The following is a 20738-nucleotide window of genomic DNA, read 5'->3' as shown; positions in this document are numbered from 1 at the left end:
AATATAGACCAATGGAACCAGATAGAAAGCCCAGAAATAAACCCATGCACCTATGGTATGTTATTTTTGACAAAGGAGGCAAGAATATACATTGGGGCAAAGACAGCCTCTTCAATAAATGGTGCTGGAAAAACTGGACAGCTACATGTAAAAGAATGAAATTAGAACACTTCCTAACACCATACATGAAGATAAACTCAAAATGGATTAAAGATCTAAATGTAAAACTGGAACTATAAAACTCTTGGAGGAAAGTATAGGCACAACACTAATGACATTAATTAAAGCAAGATCCTCTATGACCCACCTCCTATAGTAATAGAAATAAAAAGAAAAGCAAACAAGTGGGACCTGATTAAACTTAAAGCTTTTGCACAGCAAAGGAAACTATAAGCAAGGTGAAAGGACAACCCTCTGAATGGGAGAATGTAATAGCAAATGAGACAAGTGACAAAGCATTTATTTCCAAAATGTTCAAGCAGCTCATACAACTCAATACCAGAAAAACAAACAACCCAATCAAACAGTGGGAAAAAGACCTCAACAGACGTTTCTCCGAAGAAGACATGCAAATGGCTAACAAACACATGAAAAGATGCTCAACATCACTTATCATTAGAGAAATGAACATCAAAAGTACAATGAGGTGTCACCTCACGGCAGTCAGAATGGCCATCATCAAAAAATCTAGACACAATAAATGCTGGAGAAGGTGTGGAGAAAAGGAAATGCTCTTGCACTGTTGGTGGGAATGTAAATTGATACAGCCACTTTGGAAGACTCTATGGAGATTCCTTATCAAAGTAGGAATAAAACCACCATATGACCCAGCAATCTAACTCCTAGGCATATACCCCGAGGAAACCAAAATTGAAAAAGGCGCATGTATCCATTGTTCATTGCAGCACTATATCCAATAGCTAGAACATGGAAGCAACCTAGATGTCCATCGACAGATGAATGGTAAAGAAGTGGTGGTACATATACACAATGGAATATTACTCAGCCATAGAAAGGAATGCACTTGAGTCAGTTTTGATGAGGTAGATGAAGCTAGAACCTATTATACAGAGTGAAGTGAGTCAGAAAGAAAGATACAAATATCATATTCTAATGCATACATATGGAATCTAGAAAAATGGTACTGAAGAATTTATTCACAGGTCAGCAATGGAGAAACAAACATAGAGAATAGACTTATGGACATGGGGAGAGGGGAGGAGGGGGTGAGATGTGTGGAAGAGTAACATGGAAACTTCCATTACCATATGTAAAATAAGATAGCCAACAGGAATTTGCTGTATGGCTCAGGAAACTCAAATGGGTGCTTTGTATCAGTATCAGTCTAGAGGGGTGGGATGTGGTGGGAGATGGGAGGAAGGTTCAAAAGGGAGGGGATGTACGTATACCTATGGCTGATTCATGTTGAGGTTTGACAGAAAACAACAAAATTCTGCAAAGCAATTATCCTTTAATTAAAAAAATACAACTAAACACAAACCCAATCAATGTAGCCAATTTTCAGGGAAAAGAAAAGGTAGCTTTAAGAAATTAAGCTTCAGATTTTGCAGAAATATATTATAGAGCACAAAACTTGTATCTAGTGATTTTAGAAAAAAAGATTATGACTCTCATATTCTGTAGCTAAACCCCCTTTTTAAAAAAATATACAGAGGTACATCCTCTGACCTTTAATCTATTGAAAAATATGCTACACATTTATCTTTGTAAAATTATTTAATGATGCATCCCAAGTACTTGAGAGAGAAATTTTAAAATAACTCAGGAATAAAGAAGTAAAGATTAAAATGAATGAATGGTTAAATGGAAACCCACCTTTAGAGAGACTGGATCGGCTAATCTTCCCAACTACTAATGGGAGAAAACTTAAGGCTCATTATTTAATCATATGTCATTGTATATCATTTGAATGTTAAATTTGTTTAATTTATAAATTAAAACATTTTTGAAATAAAAATTATTTTTAACTTAAAATTTAAGTTACTATTTTTGTAAGTATTTAGATAAAATATATTTCAGGAAAGAGATAAAGGGTATACTGAAGAAGTACTGAGTTATTTATCTACAAATAAGTATCTAAAATTATTCTTGTCATATACTTAGATAAAATGTTTGTGGACTGCTCTAAGGTAACTATTAGTAGATTAGAATAATGTATCTTACGAAAGATAAAAGTAAAAGAGGACATAGAGAAATATCAAGGATATCTAAAAATAGCAAAGCTAAGGTGACAGAAATTCGACTGAATGTAATAAATATTAATATAATAATAAATGGAAATGGCATTATCTCATGTAGAGATCTTTGTTGAGGATTTAAAGTAAAATCCTTTAATTTCTTTACATAAGGGAAATTTAGGTAAAGTAAAATGGCATAGTAATACTGTATATAAAAGATTGGGAGTTTCAATATTAAAATTAAAAAAGTAAATCTAAGACCAAAATAATTATGAAAAAAATCACTTTATATTGAAACATGATTAATAAATAATGAAAAATACAGCTTTTTATGCTGAGAAGTTTTAATAATTCTTTTAACTTCAGTATGCCCTTTAAAAAATATTCTTTTCTCATTTATATTACCTTTAGCTAGTTAACAGTAATTTTAAAATATTTTCTAACATTCAGTCCATATTCTGATTTCTCCAGTTCTGAAAATATCTCGTATGTTTATACATTGCATCAAGTTATATCCCCTAAGTTTCTTTTACTTTAGAATCATTCTTTTTTTTTCCCATTGTACTCCCGTATTAAAGAGACTGGGTCAGTTATCCTGAAGAATATCTTACCTTACAAATAACGTTTAGAAATGTTTTAGAAATATCTAAGAGAATCCTAAAGAAAGAAAAACACAAGCAAAAACATTACTCTTTATTGATATGTGAAATTGTCTGTATTTGATATATTAAATTTAGATATTATTTATTTCAGAAGAGCCTATCACCTATCTTTGGTTATGGTCTAGAAAGTCTCTTGTTCAAATCAAGAATTTAAAAGGATATAGACCATTGAAAGCGGACATATGCAACTGTACTTTTCAGATTACCAAAATTAAAATTGCCCTTCTCTGTTTAGTCTTTTTCTTTCTTTTATATCCCTTAGTTAGTTTTCTTAAAAACAGCAGAATGTCATCAGAGGAGCCATGGAATAGGAATTAGAGAACTTTTCTTGTTTGTATTAATTAGCCGAATGACACTGGCAGTTTCTATCACTCTAGTGCTTTCTTTATCAAAAATGTGGAGGTTTTTCTAAGTGATTTCAAAGTCCTTTTCCATTTCTAGCTTGTTATACTTTTAATCTTTTTTCAGAAATAGATACTCTAACCTCTGTTTATATGTAAACTTAAAAAAATACATTGACCATATGTTAAATTCTTATTTTATGAGAAATATGCAGATATAAAATCAGATTGCAGTGCTCCAAAAATTAAGCCAAAAAGTATAGAGGCTTGACTATTTAAACCTTATTCCAGATGCTTAGAATGTCTGTATATTTTCACCTCAGTATACTGCAGTTAAATAATAATGAATTTAGATATATTTGTTCTTTGAGTCCTCAGAGTAATCCTATGAAAGTACTGGTGTAGAATCTTCTTTGTGGAGACATAGAAAGTGGAATTCAGCTTAAGTGGGCTGGCTGTGTAGTTGAGTATTTGAGAAGCCGTGACCAGACTGAAGCTGCATAGACTTAGGTTCAAATCCTGGCTCTGAACTTAGTAGCCATACTCTCTTAGGGAAGTTACTTAATTTCTTTTAAGCCTCTTCTGTGTGTGGGGATAGTAAAATAATGCCGACTGTATAGTGTTGTATTATAAACTAAATGAACTACGTATGTAAAGTCCTTAATGCTATAATTGGCCCATGGATACATGATAAATAATAACTCTTATTTGATGATTTGCTCCAGATCACCCATCCTGGTGAATCAGTGCCTGTCTAATGATGTTTTAAGTAAAAGTCTGACTAAAGTGACTTGAAAATAAGAATGTTTATAAACTTAATAACAAGAAAGTGTATTGGCTGCGTCTGTTTTCATGGTTTCTTAATTGGTCATGTGGGTAATGGTAAAAGTTCTCGCATGACTTTTCTGAAATCCTCTCTGATTCTTGCATGTCCTTTCATGCTCACAAGATGTTTGTGGTAACTCTCTGTGTCATATACTCACGCCATGGTCCCCCAAAATAGGAAAAGCACCTGTTTTTCTTTAGCATATCCATTTTTAAAATTAAGAACACTTTCTTAGAAATAACCCAGAAGTGTCTCATGTTTTATTGGCTAGATTTGGGTTCTTTGTCCCTTAAGCACTGAGGAGTAGGATTAATCAGATTGGTTAAGACTAATCAAAATCTGTCATTGAGTCAAGAGAGGAAACATACTTCCTGAAATATGGGACCACATAGAAGGTGAGCATCTGAAAGAATCTGTCAGCAGTAAAGAACACAGATGGAGAGGGAATGATAAGAGTAGCTGTTGTCTGTCTATTGAAATGTCCCTAAAAGCTACATTTTCCGAATTATGGAAAATTCAAATATTTGCCAGTTATTGTCCTACATATGTTAGTTAGCACATAGGCTGCAGAACGGAAATTGTTTCTGGAATAGCAGTAGTCAAGATAAAATAAGTAATGTGCTTACATTAAGATAAATGTTTTATCTTTTTTCTGCTTTCATGCCTCCCATATATGTTAAATGTTAAGTCCTATTGAATTCCAAGAGATCTAAGTTGACCTGCTTATATATTGAATTTCATTTCAGTGATTGTCCCATGTTTTGGAATGGAAAATATGTACATAATACAAAGAATAGGAAACATGTCTGTATTACAGAGGTTTTTGTTTTGACTAGATTTTGATTGTGGAAATTGTAATGATTTGATTACAATTAAGAAAAAATTTGAATATTGGTAAATATTTTAGAAGTAGAAATGTATCATTTTAGCTTGATGAAATAATCAAGAATTTGTAATAGAGGTTTTCCTATAAAAAGTATATTGACCTCCAGTGAGGCTGCTTGATGAATAATACAGCTGTGTTCCAGCTTCACACTAAGGAGAAATTCTCATTATCATTCTTTTCATTTTTTAAAAAAGTTTGATGTTTATTTGAGAGACCATAGTTTACACAATAGGCATGTTACTTTGTGTTGTGTAAATGATTGAATGAGTATGTTCTGAGTGAAGTTATGAGAAGAGAATTTATTTACAAACTGAGATGGTCAGATGGATTTTGTCAAAGGAGAGAAATCCTTCAAAATATTCCAGTCCAATAAAGTTAACACATCTTTAAAGAGGCTTTTAAATGCATTGCACAAGTGAAGAGACAACTTTTCTGGAGGACTGGTGGTATTTAATATCTGAGTCCCATCAAAAATGAGTAAGAGACCTGGGTGCAGTGATTGTAGTACCATTTTAGGGAAATATTTAATTTTGCAATTATGTTCTTTATATGCTTATATATTGCTATATATAGAATATGTATCTATATACATGTATATTTATATACATAAAACCATAGGTAGTGTGTTTCATGGTATGAGATTGCCAAGGGTAGTTTTGACTATTTAAAATTTTGCCTTGGTGGGTGAATGAAACCTAGTCTGTGGATAAGATGGGAGACTACTGAGTAGATTTTGATGTTTTCCTTTTATTTTGACCTTCTAAGAGAGACCCTAATTGCTTTGTTTGTATGTCTAAGTGTATATGTAAAATTACACTAATTTTACATTACAAATTTTTAATGTAAAAATTTGTGTTTTTGTTTAGGCAACTCGGTGTAACTGCCATCAAAAATCTAAAGAGGAAAAATGTACATATGCTGATAAATATACCCAAACACCCTGGAGAAGAATTCCTGTAAGTAGCACATGCTCTTATCCCCTTTTCTTGTCATTTTCTATTTTGATGTTTTGTTCTACTGTTTTTGCTCTAATAATTTTGCATCTGCCATGACTGTCAAAAAATTTTTTTTAAGGTAAGTGTATTTTTCTTGTCTCCCAGTTGTTTCTGTGCTTTCTAAAGTTTCTATTCTGTGTCTTATATGAATGAATGTGCTTTAATAGCTTTTCCATTCTGCATACTGTAGGTCATTTTATTTGAGTGTCTAGTCTCCCACTCATTGCATGTATTTATGAGAGTGGTGTTTCCCCTTGCCTACAAGAAAAAGAAGTCCAAAATACAGTCTTCCCTCTTCAGTGGCATATGACTCTGAAAATATACTATGTAACATATTCTTTTTATTTGTTGAGATTTTTCAAATACATTCTTTTATTATAATTACCCAAATATTGAGGCTGTTAGGAAGCATGAATGTATTAAGATACAGACAAGTAAAGGTTATGTTTTAGGCATAGAGTAAGGAATGGTTTCTTCTAAATGGTAGAAAATGACCATGCATTCTATGCTTCTTCATTTTTTTCAAAAATATTGCATTTCAAAAGATATTAAGTGCTAAAACACACTTTCTGAAGTCAGTTCAGGATATGCCTGAGCCAGAGAGCCATCATGGCTATCAGTCACTATTATCCTATGGTATGGTGCCAAGTAGTAAGTGCTTCTTGGTAAGAGAATGCCTGATAAGCCAGCCTTGAGCCTGCTTTTGCCTTATTTTAATCTGTGGAATCCTAGTAACACAAATGAACAGGGAATTATAATGGTTAATTAATCAACAGTCTGATTTGTTTTTAACTTATAGGCCTTTAAAGTTTATAAAATACTTATTTCTTTTCATTTAATAAGTAGTTATTTTTTGTGTGCTCTGTATAAAGTGCGATGCTAATAATTTCAGCAAACGTTTGCTAAGCCCTTCCTATTTCAGTTATTAGCCTCTTGAAGTGTGGAATTGGGGAAGAAAACACACAGACAAAGAAAGATTCGTCCATCTTCCATTCTTCCATTAAAGTGCTTATTAAAGGAACTGGCAAGGTGATGTAATTAAAGTGTAGAAAGTGCTGTAAGGTTCAAAGGATTGGGAAAGTCTAGATAAAAGAATCGAACTTAGTGAAAAGAGTAAATAGGGTGGTTGAACCACAGAAAGCAAAAGATGTCAGTAGATAGAGAGGAGTTCTAGAATTCAGAATGAGAGACTCTTCTGCATCAGCACTCTTCCATAGGATGTCCTTGCTGTCTAGTGCAGTTGCCACTAGCTGAATGTGACTGTTGAATACTTGAAAACGTGGCTAGTGTGACTGCAGAAGAGGATTTTAAGAAATATTTAATTGTAATTAATTTAAATATAAATAGCCACGTATGGCTAGTAGATATTGGACAGAACATCTCTAGAGTTAATGATGAAGTAGACCTAGATGGATATGGGAAGACTGCTGTGCATCATTGCTCAGTTTTGTCTGACTTGTTGTGACACCATGGACTGTAGCCTGCGAGGCTCCTCTGTCCATGGGGATTCTGCAGGCAAGAATACTGGAGTGGGTTGCCTGGAGCAATAAGTAACAGGGAAGTCAGTGAAGGCAATGTTTATAAAAAATGAAGGACAATTTAAACAAAAATGGAGTTCATATTTAGGTAGTGGAAAAAAGAGAGAAAGAAGTAAGAATGAGTTGTAGGAGAAGATGGTACCTTCAGAAGAAGAGTGGATAAGTCAGTTTCTGACCAAATGTTCTCATCTGAGGGACGGAATACTCAGATAAAATGGTGAAATGGATAATGTGGCGAGAAGAATAAAAACATGAAAGGTATCTAATCATTCACACAAAAATACTTGGAAGACTAGGAATATGCAGGAAAATGGTGGTTATGTGAGAAAGAAGGATTCACTTTAGACATAAAAACTTAATGAAACTTACTTTTAAATATTACTGTCCATGTGCAAGCATGCTCTTATAAATAGCATTTATAAGAACATTTATTGGACTGAATTAAGTTTTTTTAATGTATTTTCAATGTCATTTTTTAAATGCTACTCTGTTTGTTTATGACTGCACTGGGTCTTTGTTGCTGCACGCAAGCTTTCTGTAGTTGTGGTGAGTGCGGGCTGCTCTCTAGTCGCAGTATGTGCCTTCTCATTGTTGTAGCTTCTCTTGTTGCGGAGCGTGGGTTCTGGAGCTTGGGCTCAGTAGTTGGGGCCCACGGGCTCAGTTGCCCTGAGGCATGCGAAATCTTCCCAGACTAGGGATTGTGGCCTTCTCACTGTTGTAGTTTCTCTTGTTGCGGAGCGTCGGTTCTGGAGCTTGGGCTCGGTAGTTGGGGCCCACAGGATCAGTTGCCCTGAGGCATGCGAAATCTTCCCAGACTAGGGACTGAACCCATGCCACCTGCACTGGCAGGCAGAGTCTTAACCACTGGACCAACAGGGAAGTCCTGCAGTATCATTTTAAAAGCATGTAGCGTCGGTATTTGAAGATTCTAAGTTAGTTTGCACATTAAGTAAATTCTAAATTTTCATGATATATACTTTTATACAGTATTTGTTCAAACATCTTAACTATAGAAGCCATGATACCAGAATACATTTCTAGACTCACACATCAGAACTTAATATTTTGTCCTCTAATCTCAAAGAAGGGATTACAAGATGGACCCAAAGGATTCATATAATGACCCAACCTGGATTACTCTGAAAACTGAGTGTAGTGTTTTATCAGTATCAGTGGTAAAGCTGCCTTATCAGTTAAAACTTAGATCATGAACAGTTCGACCTGATACTAGTTTTCTCCCATATTTTAAGAATTCTTACTAAGAAAAAAAACTAGATTTAAACAGTACGTGAACCAAGAACTTGCAGACGTACAAGCTGAATTTAGAAAAGGCAGAGGAATGAGAGATCAAATTGCCAACATCCGTTGGGTCATAGAAAAAGCAAGAGAATTACAGAAAGATACCTACTGCTTTGTTGATTACACTCAAGCTGTTGTGTGGATCACAACAAACTGTGGAAGATTCTTTATGACATGGGAATACTGGATCACCTTACCTGCCTCCTGAGAAATCTGTGTGCAGGTCAAGAAGCAATAGTTAGAACCGGACATGAAACAACAGGCTGGTTCAGAATTGGAAAAGGAGTACATCAAGGCTGTGTGTTGTCACCCTGCTTATTCAACTTAATATGCAGAGTATATCATGTGAAATGCCGGGTTGGATGAAGCACAAGCTGGAATCAAGACTTTCGGGAGAAATATCAATAACCTCAGATAAGCAGATGACACCACCCTTACGGCAAAAAAATGAAGAGGAACTAAAGGGCCTCTTGATGAAGGTGAAAGAGGAGAGTGAAAAGCTGGCTTAAGGCTTAACATTCAAAAAACTGAGATCATGGTGTCTGGTACTATCACTTCATGGCAAATAGATGGGGAAACAATGGAAACAGTGACAGATATTATTTTGGGGGGCTCTAAAATCACTGCAGATGGTGACTGAAGCCATGAAATTAAGATGCTTGCTCCTTGGAAGAAAAGCTGTGACCAACCCAGACAACATATTAAAAAGCAGAGACATTACTTTGCCATTAAAGGTCTGTATAGTCAAAGCTATGGTTTTTCCAGTAGTCATGTATGGATGTGAGAGTTGGACCATAATGAAGGCTGAGTGCCAAAGAACTGATGCTTTTGAACTGTGGTGTTGAAGAAGACACTCGAGGGTCCCTTGGACTTCAAGATCAAACCAGTCCATCCTACAGGAAGTCAACCCTGAATATTCATTGGAAGGACCGATGCTGAAGCTAAAACTCCAGAATTTTGGCTACCTGAGGCGAAGAGCTGACTAATTGAAAAAGACCTGATACTGGGAAGGATTGAAGACAGGAGGAGAAGGAGATGACAGAGGACGAAAAGGTTGGATGGAATCACTGACTCAGTGGACATGGTTTTGAGCAAGTTCCACGAGATGGTGAAAGATAGGGAAGCCAGGCATGCTGCACGCAGCCCAAGGGGTTGCAAAGATTTGGACACGACTGAGTGACTGAGCAGTTAGATGTAGCAAAGGAATGGAAAGAGATGCTGTTAATATGAATTTTAAATGCTCTGTTGAACTTAGTTTCTAGTACTGAATTAATCCACCTTATAGCATATTTAATAGATATGAATAAATTTTATATAAATTTAATATTGGAATATGGTCAACATCATCTGTAGTCCTTTTTGCTTATGCCTCAGATTTATTGGATCATTCATATATTTTAAAATGTCATTGACAACTAAGTTCCTACTTTAGCTGTTTATAAAATAGAAAATAGTCAGGAAAATTTATAACAGACATACCACAAAAAAAAAAAGCCTATCGATTGTTCATAATTCCAAAAGGAGACAGAATTTACCTAGCTCTTACAGTCATGATTTATGTGCTAGTAAAGAACTCTGATCCTTTTTTTCTCTTGCCCAGGATATAAGGTGAAATGTTAAATGTGAGGATTAATGTAGCTGAAAGATTTGTCTCGAGTACTTAGTTTTCTTAAGGACTTAGTTTTCCTAAGTCCTGTTTCTTTGATCAGAAAAATGCCTTTCTGATTTGGAAGTGGGCAGCATTATGGGCATTTTTATGTAAGGTTAATGTCCTGATTTTAAACGTAGATATGCCATTTTCTCCCAGTTGGAGAGATGTTCCATTAGTGTTAATATATATTTCTAAAGGGAATTAAGGGATTTATTTCTTTGCCAAATTATTTATATTCACTATTGCTTATTTTAAAATATGCCCCTGGAAAAAGTATTTTAAGTGAAAAAAATATATTGTATTATGTGTATATACACATACATATTTTGGTGTATAAACACGTGATATTTATGATGTTGTGCAATAATGTTTAATCAGTACTAGACATTGAACATTAAATATGACCTATGTTTCAGTGAGCTAAATGTTGATAGGAACCATCTTTGAACCAAGACAGCATTCTGTCATGCATTTGTGCATGACAAGACACCAAAAATTCTATTATATATGCCTTTTACACTGGATTTTATAAGCAAAAGCACCTGAAGCTAATAATTGAAAAAATGGAATTATTTTTCAAGGCTTGGGACAAATGACATTTAGATATTATAGCAGTTGAGTGACTTCAGTTCAGTTCAGTTGCTCAGTTGTGTCCGACTCTTTGTGACCCCATGAATTGCAGCACCCCAGGCCTCCCTGTCCATCACCAACTCCCAGAGTTCACCCACACCCATGTCCATCGAGTAAGTGATGCCATCCAGCCATCTCATACACTGTTGTCCTCTTCTCCTCCTGCCCCCAATCCCTCCCAGCATCAGGGTCTTTTCCAGTGAGTCAACTCTTCCCATGAGGTGGCCAAAGTACTGGAGTTTCAGCTTTAGCATCATTCCTTCCAAAGAAATCCCAGGGCTGATCTCCTTCAGAATGGACTGTTTGGATCTCCTTGCAGTCCAGGGGACTCTCAAGAGTCTTCTCCAACACCACAGTTCAAAAGCATCAATTCTTCAGCACTCAGCTTTCTTCACAGTCCAACTCTCACATCCATACATGACTACTGGAAAAACCATAGCCTTGACTAGGCGACTTATCTGATCATAAATTTAAGGATATTTAAATGTATGTTCTCTAATACCAAATTCCAGAACTAAAATAGTAAGTTTGTTTAGAAATATCCACTGAAAGAAGAAAAGTTTGTGTGCACAGTAGGTAGAAAACAGCATCAGGTAGAAAGGACAGCACCAGTGTTTTCCATTGCTGGGAAATATTTCATACAGTGAGGGCAGGACATAGATTTTATTTTTAGAATTTAATGTTAGGAACTTCCTGGGTGGTCCAGTGGTTAAAAATCCACCTTGCAATGCAGAGGACAGGGGTTAATCCCTGGTAGGGGAACTAAGATCCCACATGCCGAGGAGCAGCTAAGCCTGTGTGCTGTAGAGGTTGGCCGAGTGATACAGTTAAAAAGTCTGTGTGCTGCAATGAGAGATCCCATGTGCCACAGCTAAGACTACAACTATACAGCCAAATAAATAAAGGGGTTTTTTTTTTTTCTTTTTGTTTTTTTTTAAAGAATTTAATGTGAGGTAGTGAGAAATGCATGATCTTGCTAACTTTCTAAGAAGCAGCTTGATTAAATCTGTCTTTTAGAAGAAATTAATCAGCTTCCATAAGAGATAATAAGAGATGATAAAAGTTGCTCCTCTTTTAGCTTGTGTTAGCAGAGTGCTAATTTATTAGGGTTTCATTTGTTGGAACATTCTAGCTTTTCTTTTTCTTAGGTAATTACAAAAACATTTTTCCAGATGTTTTAGAAAATTCCTTTTTTAAAAAATGTCATATGTAACTAAAATTTTTTTCCTAGAGAATGTCTCTTTAGTATTATGCTTGGAAGCCTCTTTTGGAAAATGACATTGACATTCCTGACATAGCAGAAAATAATACCTAGTCCTGAAATTTCTCAACAAATGTAGCTACCCTGATGATTCAGAGCAGTAAAGTGCCAGTGACCTTCAGCCAAAGCCCACCTGTTATATACCTGTGAAACAAGGTGGGTGGATTACTTCTTGTGGCCAGGAAGAACACACGTCATGAAGAATGATCTCAAGCATGTGCCAGAAAGAATCTTTTACAATATTTCAGCTTTTCTTGGATGGTTTGAGGGAAGATCTAAGGAAGCAGGAGTTTGCTGAGATTAAATACTAACGAAAGTCTAGAGTATTTCCCGTAGGACACGGTACAACCTTGCTTTTATCTGTACTTAGGCATGATTATGAAGTGACCTTATTTTGTTTCATGTTACCATGGTCCTGGGATAACTGTGGTACTCTGTGAGATTATGAGATCACTGAGCACCACAGGCTGCTTGTTATCTTTCTCAGAAGGATTATCTGGGCATAGATTAAATAAAAATTTACCAAGCAGATGAAATTTATTCTGCTGTTAAAACTCTGTAACTTGTGGATTATTACCTTTCTGTTTTTAAAAATCAGTTACTGTACTTTGCCATGTTTTAGAGTAGTAAAGATTACATTTAGAACATTATGAGGAAGAGAGAAATTTGGAGAATTATACTTGGATGGAATTATGGAGAGACTTAGATATTAAACTGAGAACATTCAACTTAATTCTGTATTGGGAAGTTTCTAGCAGGGACCAAACTTACTATATTTTGCTATAGGAAGAGTAATATGAGAGGAGAAGCTGAACATCTTGAGGCAGGGGCTGTGTCTCATTCCTTTCTGTGTGCTTAGTGTCTTAGCACAGGGCCCAGAAGGACTGAATCAGTTCCAGTGAGAACATAATGAAGGCAAGGAAAACTTGTTAGAAGATTATTATAATAGCCCAGGCATGAGGAGATGAGGGCTAACTTATGATTTTTGATCTCTCATGGAATGGAGAGAAGATCACTGAGGCAGAATCTGTTGTCTTGATAGGTGATTAGATGAAAAAGGTGTGAAGAATGAAAAGAAGATGACTGTAAGTTATCAAATGTGGATGATAGGGTAGATGGCATGTCAGTTAAGAAAATGGGAGAAAAAATGAGAGACAAAATTTTGTTAGGGAAGGAAGACTGCTAAAGGTTTTATTATTTAATCACTTGAACTTGGATTCTGGCAGGACAGAAGGGTAGAGGAATTTGAATATGTAGGATTGGAACTTGAAAGGTGCCAGAGAAATTAAGATACAGGTATAGATTCAAAATGGGGCAGGTTGTGTGTGTGTGGCGGGGGCAGTGTGTGCGTGAGTGTATGGAAGACATTTCATCCACAAGAAAGCTCAGCGCTTCAGTGCCAAGTGCCCAGACCCCTTCTGAAGCAAGGAAGACCATTCCAGAAGACTTCCTAAGCTCTCCCAGGAGAGGGAGACCCAAGCAAACTAATCTTCATGAATCAGAACTCTTCAGTGTTAGAATGAAAAGTCCACCATCCTCTAAGCTCACGGGGACTCTCATCTGTCCTCATCTCTGCTTCAAAAAAAGCAGCTGCTGAGGAAAGCGTGGCAGGTGTTCTGAAGTATCTGGCCCACGGTTCCTTATCTTGTTCCACAGGGTTAGAGCTCACAGAAGAATGTTTCTTACTTGGTCTCTTCAGGCTTTATCTTGAGAGAAATGAAATTTTCTCTCAAACCCCGAGTCCAGATGCTCTTTGTTTTTTATGTTTCCCTATTCCTGTGTTCTTGTTTATGTGTGTGTGTGTGTGTGTGTGTGTGTTGTCCCACCAGTTTAAAGTGTAACTTGAGTGTTACGCATATGGTTAAGCTGTACGTCAGATAGCCTATGTTTTCCTACAAGTACTTTATTTTTTCGCTTGGATGTAATATATTCATATGCATTCCTACTGGTTTTTGTTTTTATACATGTCTACTCTGATTTCTCTGGAGAAGGCAATGGCACCCCACTCCAGTACTCTTGCCTGGAAAATCCCATGGATGGGGGAGCCTGGTAGGCTGCAGTCCATGGGGTCGCGAACAATCGGACACGACTGAGCTACTTCACATTCACTTTTCACTTTCATGCATTGGAGAAGGAAATGGCAACCCACTCTGGTGTTCTTGCCTGGAGTATCCCCGGGATTGGGGAGCCTGGTGGGCTGCCATTTATGGGGTCACACAGAGTTGTACATGACTGAAGTGACTTAGCAGCAGCAGCAACTGTGATTTCTCTAGCAGAAAGCATCTCATACCAACCATTTCATCTTAAAAGTCATCAGAAGATTTACAGTAGACTCAGTTGGAGAAGGCAATGGCACCCCACTCCAGTACTCTTGCCTGGAAAATCCCATGGACAGGGGAGCCTGGTAGGCTGCAGTCCATGGGGTCGCGAACAGTCGGACATGACTGAGCAACCTCACTTTCACTTTTCACTTTCATGCATTGGGGAAGGAAATGGCAACCCACTCCAGCGTTCTTGCCTGGAGAATCCCCGGGACAGGGGAGCCTGGTGGGCTGCCGTCTGTGGGGTCACACAGAGTCGGACACGACTGAAGTGACTTAGCAGTAGCAGCAGATGGGCAAAAGGCTCTTTCCTGGGCAGAGCTTAACTAAGGAAGCACCAACTAAGAAAGAATTACATGCTTTCCTGTCCTCTAGTTAGTGCTCCAATATAAATATAATGTGAACTATGTATATAAATGCTTTAGTATCCAAATTAAAGGAGAAACATGCAAAATTAATTTTAATAAAATATTCTGTTTAACCCAGTAGTACCATTTGAACATGTAATCAAAATAAAGATATTGAGATAGATTGCATTCCAATTTTTGTTTTTGTACTAAGTCTGTGACATCTTGTGTGTATTTTACATTTATAACACGTTTCAATTCAGAAACGTGTGTGCTTGGCCCCACGTAGTTGCTAGCAACCATATTGGACAGGGCCAGCTCTGTATGGAGGTCACTAGGTTTGGCTTTAAACTTGAATGAAGTAACAGGAATTGACCAAAAAAACAAAATAGAAAAAACCATAGATGCATTTATTCATTTATTCAGGGAACTTTGACTAGTTTTTTCTGTATTTCAATCCTAGCACTAAGGTCTTTGGATATTAAATGAAAGGTGTTGCCTGATTTTTGGCTTGTGATACTCATGGAGAGACAGCAAGATGTAAATCTGATGATAGGCCTTGTTTCTGGACCAGAGGAGGGTGGGCGTGTCTTCCGGATATGGGGGCTAGACCTCCTGACCCTCAAACCTGCCTTCCTGCTGCCATGACTTCTGCAGCTTCAGTTGAGGGCTCGTGTATTCCAGCACTCACTGCGAGAACAGACCTATTCATCTGGGAACTTTTTCTTTCTTTGGTAATGCTGTCCTTTTGCTCAGAATTAAGTTTCCCACCCTTTGCTTATTAAATCGTACATCCTCTAAGTTTCTAAGTTAAACTCTTCTCTACAAATTCTAGAAACACATCCAGTAGACGTGGAATCACAGGGAGCCGGCACACGCTGTTTCTGAGTGCTGTGGCTTGGAGCTGCTCACATGTCTGCTGTCTCTGAACTTGGCTGGTCTCATTTAGTTAGTCATATTTTATAGCTATTTTAGTTTTTTTTAACTACTGAAAGGAATATATAACTTTCTTACATATAACTTGTATATATGTTTTATATACATATATATACTTATATATATGATTTATATAACTGTCTTATATATAACTGAAAGGAATATATAACTTTGTGGAAATTAGTTCATAGAGTTGAGAAGGTCCTTAAACATATTTCCCTTCTGTCCCCAAGAAAATATGATCCTATCAATATAATTAGCATTTCAAATAATTCTCCGCTATGTTGTCTACAGTGTGTTGCTTTTACTTCTCTATTTATGCTTTTAATTTTTATTTTAAATTCTTATAAATTCATAGGAAGTTGCAAAAATAGATCTTTCTTTCACCCAGTATCTCACAGTAGTTACATTTTATATAACTGTAGTAGAGTATCAGAACCAGGAAGTTGACATTTAGAGTATGTACTATTGCATTTTATCACTTGCGTAGATTCCTACAATGACTGCCATATTTAAGGCACGGAATTATTGCACCACTACAGAGTTCTCCCTTGTGTGCTGCCTTTTAATAGTCATAGCCACTTCTTGCCTTTCCTAACCCCTGAAAACCACAGTGTTTTCCATATCTCTAATCTTGTCATTTCAAGAATTTTCTATAAATGGTATTATATAGTGTGTGAGCTTTTGAGACTGACTTATTTCAACAAGCATAATACCCTGGAGACCCATCCAGGTAGTTGTGTCTATCAGTAATTTGCTCTTTATTGCCAATTCCATAGTAGGGATGTTCCAGTTTGTTTAACCATTCATCTATTGATAGACATTTTGGTAGTTCCCAGTTTTTCACTATTACAGATAAAGCGAATATTTCTGTTGATGTAAAATTTTTCATTTCTCTAGGATAAATGCCCAATAGTGTGATTTCTGGGCAATATTGCATCTGTATATTTAGTTTTCAAAGGAAGTGGCCAACTGTTTATCAGAGCATCTGTGCTGTTTTAGATTCTCATCAGTATTGTATGAGTGATCTGGTTTCTCTATCCTCATTAGCATTTAGTGTTGGTATTACTTTAATTTTAGCCATTCTAGTAGGAATGTAGTTGATATCTCATTGTGATTTTAATTTATATTTTCCTAATGGCTAATAGTGTTTGTCTTTTTGTGTGGTTATTAGCCATCATCACTGAAGTGTCTCTTCAGATCTTTTATATAGTTTTTTTTAATTGGATTTCTAATTGGATTGGATTTTTCTACTATTAAATATATACATGTTTTATATTCTTGATATGAGTCCTTTTTCAGGTATGTGGCTTGCGAGTTTTTACCCTCAATAGCTTGTTTTTTCATCCTATTGACAGTCTTTAATAGAGCATAAAATTTTAATTTTGATGAAGTTCAACTTATTAGTGTGTTTTTCTTTTACACATTGTGCTCTTTGTGTTATGTATAAACTCTTCTCGATGCCCAAGACACTGAAATTTTTTTCTTATAAAATGTTAAAATATTTATAGTCTAATATTTTATATTTAAATTGATCTATTTGAGCTAATTTTTTGGTAGAATATGAGATTTAGATCAAGGTACATTATTTTTCTACGAATATCTAGTTGCTTTGGACCATATGTTTAAAGACTCCTTGTTGAACTGCTGTTGTGCCATTGTCAAAAATCAGTTGACTGTGCTTGTGTGTATCTGCTTCTGGGTTCTCTGTTCCACTGATCTGTGCTTGCTCCTTCGCCAATACCATATTTTCTTGATTGCTGTAACTGTATTTGCTGTTGTTCAGTCGCCCAGTTTTGTCCGACTTGTTGCAACCCCAAGGACTGCAGCACATCAAGCTTCCCTGTCCTTCACCATATCCCAGAACTTGCTCAGACTCACGTCCATTGAATCAGTGATGGCATCCAACCATCTCGTCCTCTGTTATGCCTTCTCCTCCTCCCTTCAATCTTGCCCAGCATCAGGGTCTTTTTCAATGAGTCAGTTCTTCACATCAGGTGGCCAAAGTATTGGAGTTTTAGCTTCAGCCTCAGTCCTTCCAATGAAGGACTGATTTTCTTTAGGATGGACTGGTTGGATCTCCTTACACTCTAAGGGACTCTCAAGAGTGTACTTCAACCACAATTCAAAAGCATCAATTCTTCAACACTCACCCTTCTTTATGGCCTAAGTCTCACACTGTGGGCTTCCCTGGTGGCTCAGCTGGTAAAGAATGCCTACAGTGCAGGAGACCTGGGTTTGATCCCTGGGTTGGGAAAATCCCTTGGAAAAGGGAAAGGCTCCTCACTCCAGTATTTTGGCCTGGACAATTCCATGGACTGTATAGTCCACGGGCTTGCAAAGAGTCAGACATGACTGAGCGACTTTCACTCTCACACTGTGTAATAAGTCTTAAATTGAATACAGTGATTCGTCCTACTTTATTATTATTATTTTTAAGAAATGTTGCCTTTTGATGTAATTTTAGAGTAAGATTGTCTATATCTGAAAAAACAAATCTTGGCCAGGGTTTTGAAGGAAATGTGTTAATACCTAAATATCATTTTGGAGAGAAGTAACATCTTTAATATGTTGAGTCTTCCAATCCATAACTAAAATATATCTCTCCATTAGTTTAAGACTTCTTTTGATTTCTTTCATCAGCATTTTAGTTTTCAGAATACAAGTCCCTATATATGTTCTTAGATTTATTATTTCATTTTTGAGTGATCATAGATGATATTATTATATTTTAAATTCCAGTTTCCATGTGTTCACTGTTGGTGTTTAGAAGCACAATTGATTTTTGTGTATTTATCCTGTATCCTGTGAACTTACTGAACTCACTTATTATTTCTGGGAGTTTTTCTTTAGATTGGGATTTTCTTTGTAGACCATCATGCCATCTACAAATAGGGGTGCTTTTCTTTCTTTTTGATCTACATATCTTAATTTCCTTTTCTTGCATTATGCCACTGGCTAGAACTTCCAGTACTGTGTTGAATAAGAATGGTGAGAGTGGGCATTCTTGCCTTGTTCTTGATCTAAGATGGGGAGCACTCAGTCTTTCACTACTAAGTAAATTTTAGCTGTAGGTGTATCATGGTGGGAAGGCTGAGGAAATTTTCCTCTATTCCTGGTTTGCTGAGAGGTTTAATCATGAAATGTGTGCTGAACTTTGTTAAATGCTTTTGCTCTGCTAGTATCATATTGAGCATGTGATTTTTGCACTTTAGCCTGTTGATTGCACTGACTGATTTTTGAATAGTGGATCAGTCTGGGTAACCTAAATCTTACTTGGTCATGGTGTAAAATTCTTTTATGTACACTATTTCTCAATTATATACACTAGTCTTTTGTTAAAGATAGTTTACATCTATATTCATGACAGATAATGGTCTGTATTTTTTTCTTTTTTTGATGCTATTTTTGTCTGGTTTTGTGTTATTAGGTAATTCTGTCCTCATAAATGAGTTGGAAAGCATTCTTTCTTCTACTTTCTGGAAGAGATTGTGTAGAATTATTGTTAATTCTTTGAAATATTTGATAGCATTTGTCAGTGAAACCATCTGGGCTGGACAGTTTCTTATTTGGCAGTTTTTAAATTGTTATAGACCTATTCAGATGATTTCTTTCATCTCAGATGAGTTTTGATAGTTGGTGATTTTGAGGAATTAGTCCATTTCTTCTCAAATTTATGACGAAAAAGTTGTTCATAGTATTCGCTTGTCTTTTTCATGGCTGGGAGACCTATATTGATATCTCACCTGATTTTGTTAATTTCTGTCTTCTCTGCTTTTCTTTGTCAGCCTTTGGTGTGTTGATTTTATTGACTTTCTTGTTCTCTTAATTTTCTTTGTTCAGTTTCAGTACTTTCTATTCTTTGTTGTATCTTTCCACCTCCTTTTGGTTTATTTTGATCTTCACCCCCTCCCAAGATTCTTCAGGTAAGAAGTTTTAGCTTATTGATTTGACGTTTATTTTTTCTGGTTTTTTTTTTTTTGCAGCTTTTGAAATTTTGTCACTGTGTTAGCTGTGTGTTTTGCCAAAAGTTTTCACTTCTGTCTCAAAGGATTTATTAACAAAATAAGCCACTCGTTATATACAGATACATAATATAAATATTTATTAGAGAGTTATCTAGCTTACTTTCAAAGGAATGATGCTAAAGCTGAAACTCCAGTACTTTGGCCACCTCATGCGAAGAGTTGACTCATTGGAAAAGACTCTGATGCTGGGAGGGACTGGGGGCAGGAGGAGAAGGGGATGACCGAGGATGAGATGGCTGGATGGCATCACGGACTCGATGGACGTGAGTCTGAGTGAACTCCGGGAGTTGGTGATGGACAGGGAGGCCTGGCGTGCTGCGATTCATGGGGTCGCAAAGAGTCGGACACGATTGAGCGACTGAACTGAACTGAACTGAATGTTAAAAGAGATATAGAAACAGCAGAGGATACATCACCGAATTGGGTTTTGACCAACATCCAGACTCAAACAGTGCTGTGAAGTCCTGTGTCACGGCGCATTTGGAGTCCCATTTGGGAAAAGGTCCCAGGCAACACGTCTGCTCTGTGGGTGAGACTTAAGATTGCAGTTCAGGGTTCCTGTTTATAATCCCAGGGTGCAAACTTATATCATCATCCATCAATCTGTGACCAAATTGGAGCTCTCATTTCATATTAATGCTGTTTTGTTGCGTAGAACTTGCAATGTAGTTAAGCCTGGGGCTTGGTTGGCCAGGCCCCCTCCAGGGGCTCAAGAATCTCAAGATTTCTCCCCCATCTTAACTGTGGTGCTGCAAGTCTTCACTCACAGCGGGCAGTCACCCACAGTCACTCCCAGTCAGGGCAGAGTCCAGGCAGGTC

General features: G+C 36.6%; 1 protein-coding gene across 2 annotated transcripts in view; it reads left to right on the top strand.

Annotated features, from left to right (window-relative positions):
- CCSER2 (coiled-coil serine rich protein 2) overlaps nt 1-20738 on the top strand; it is a 154948-nt gene that overhangs the window by 117950 nt on the left and 16260 nt on the right. For both annotated transcript variants that reach the window (XM_068981726.1, XM_068981727.1), the window contains exon 9: nt 5780-5869. In XM_068981726.1, coding sequence (XP_068837827.1) covers nt 5780-5869 — 90 coding nt within the window. The remainder of the gene's footprint in view (nt 1-5779; nt 5870-20738) is intronic.

Source organism: Capricornis sumatraensis, chromosome 10, assembly GCF_032405125.1.
Source record: "Capricornis sumatraensis isolate serow.1 chromosome 10, serow.2, whole genome shotgun sequence".
Taxonomy (NCBI): domain Eukaryota; kingdom Metazoa; phylum Chordata; class Mammalia; order Artiodactyla; family Bovidae; genus Capricornis; species Capricornis sumatraensis.
This window is presented reverse-complemented; position numbering and strand designations above follow the sequence as displayed.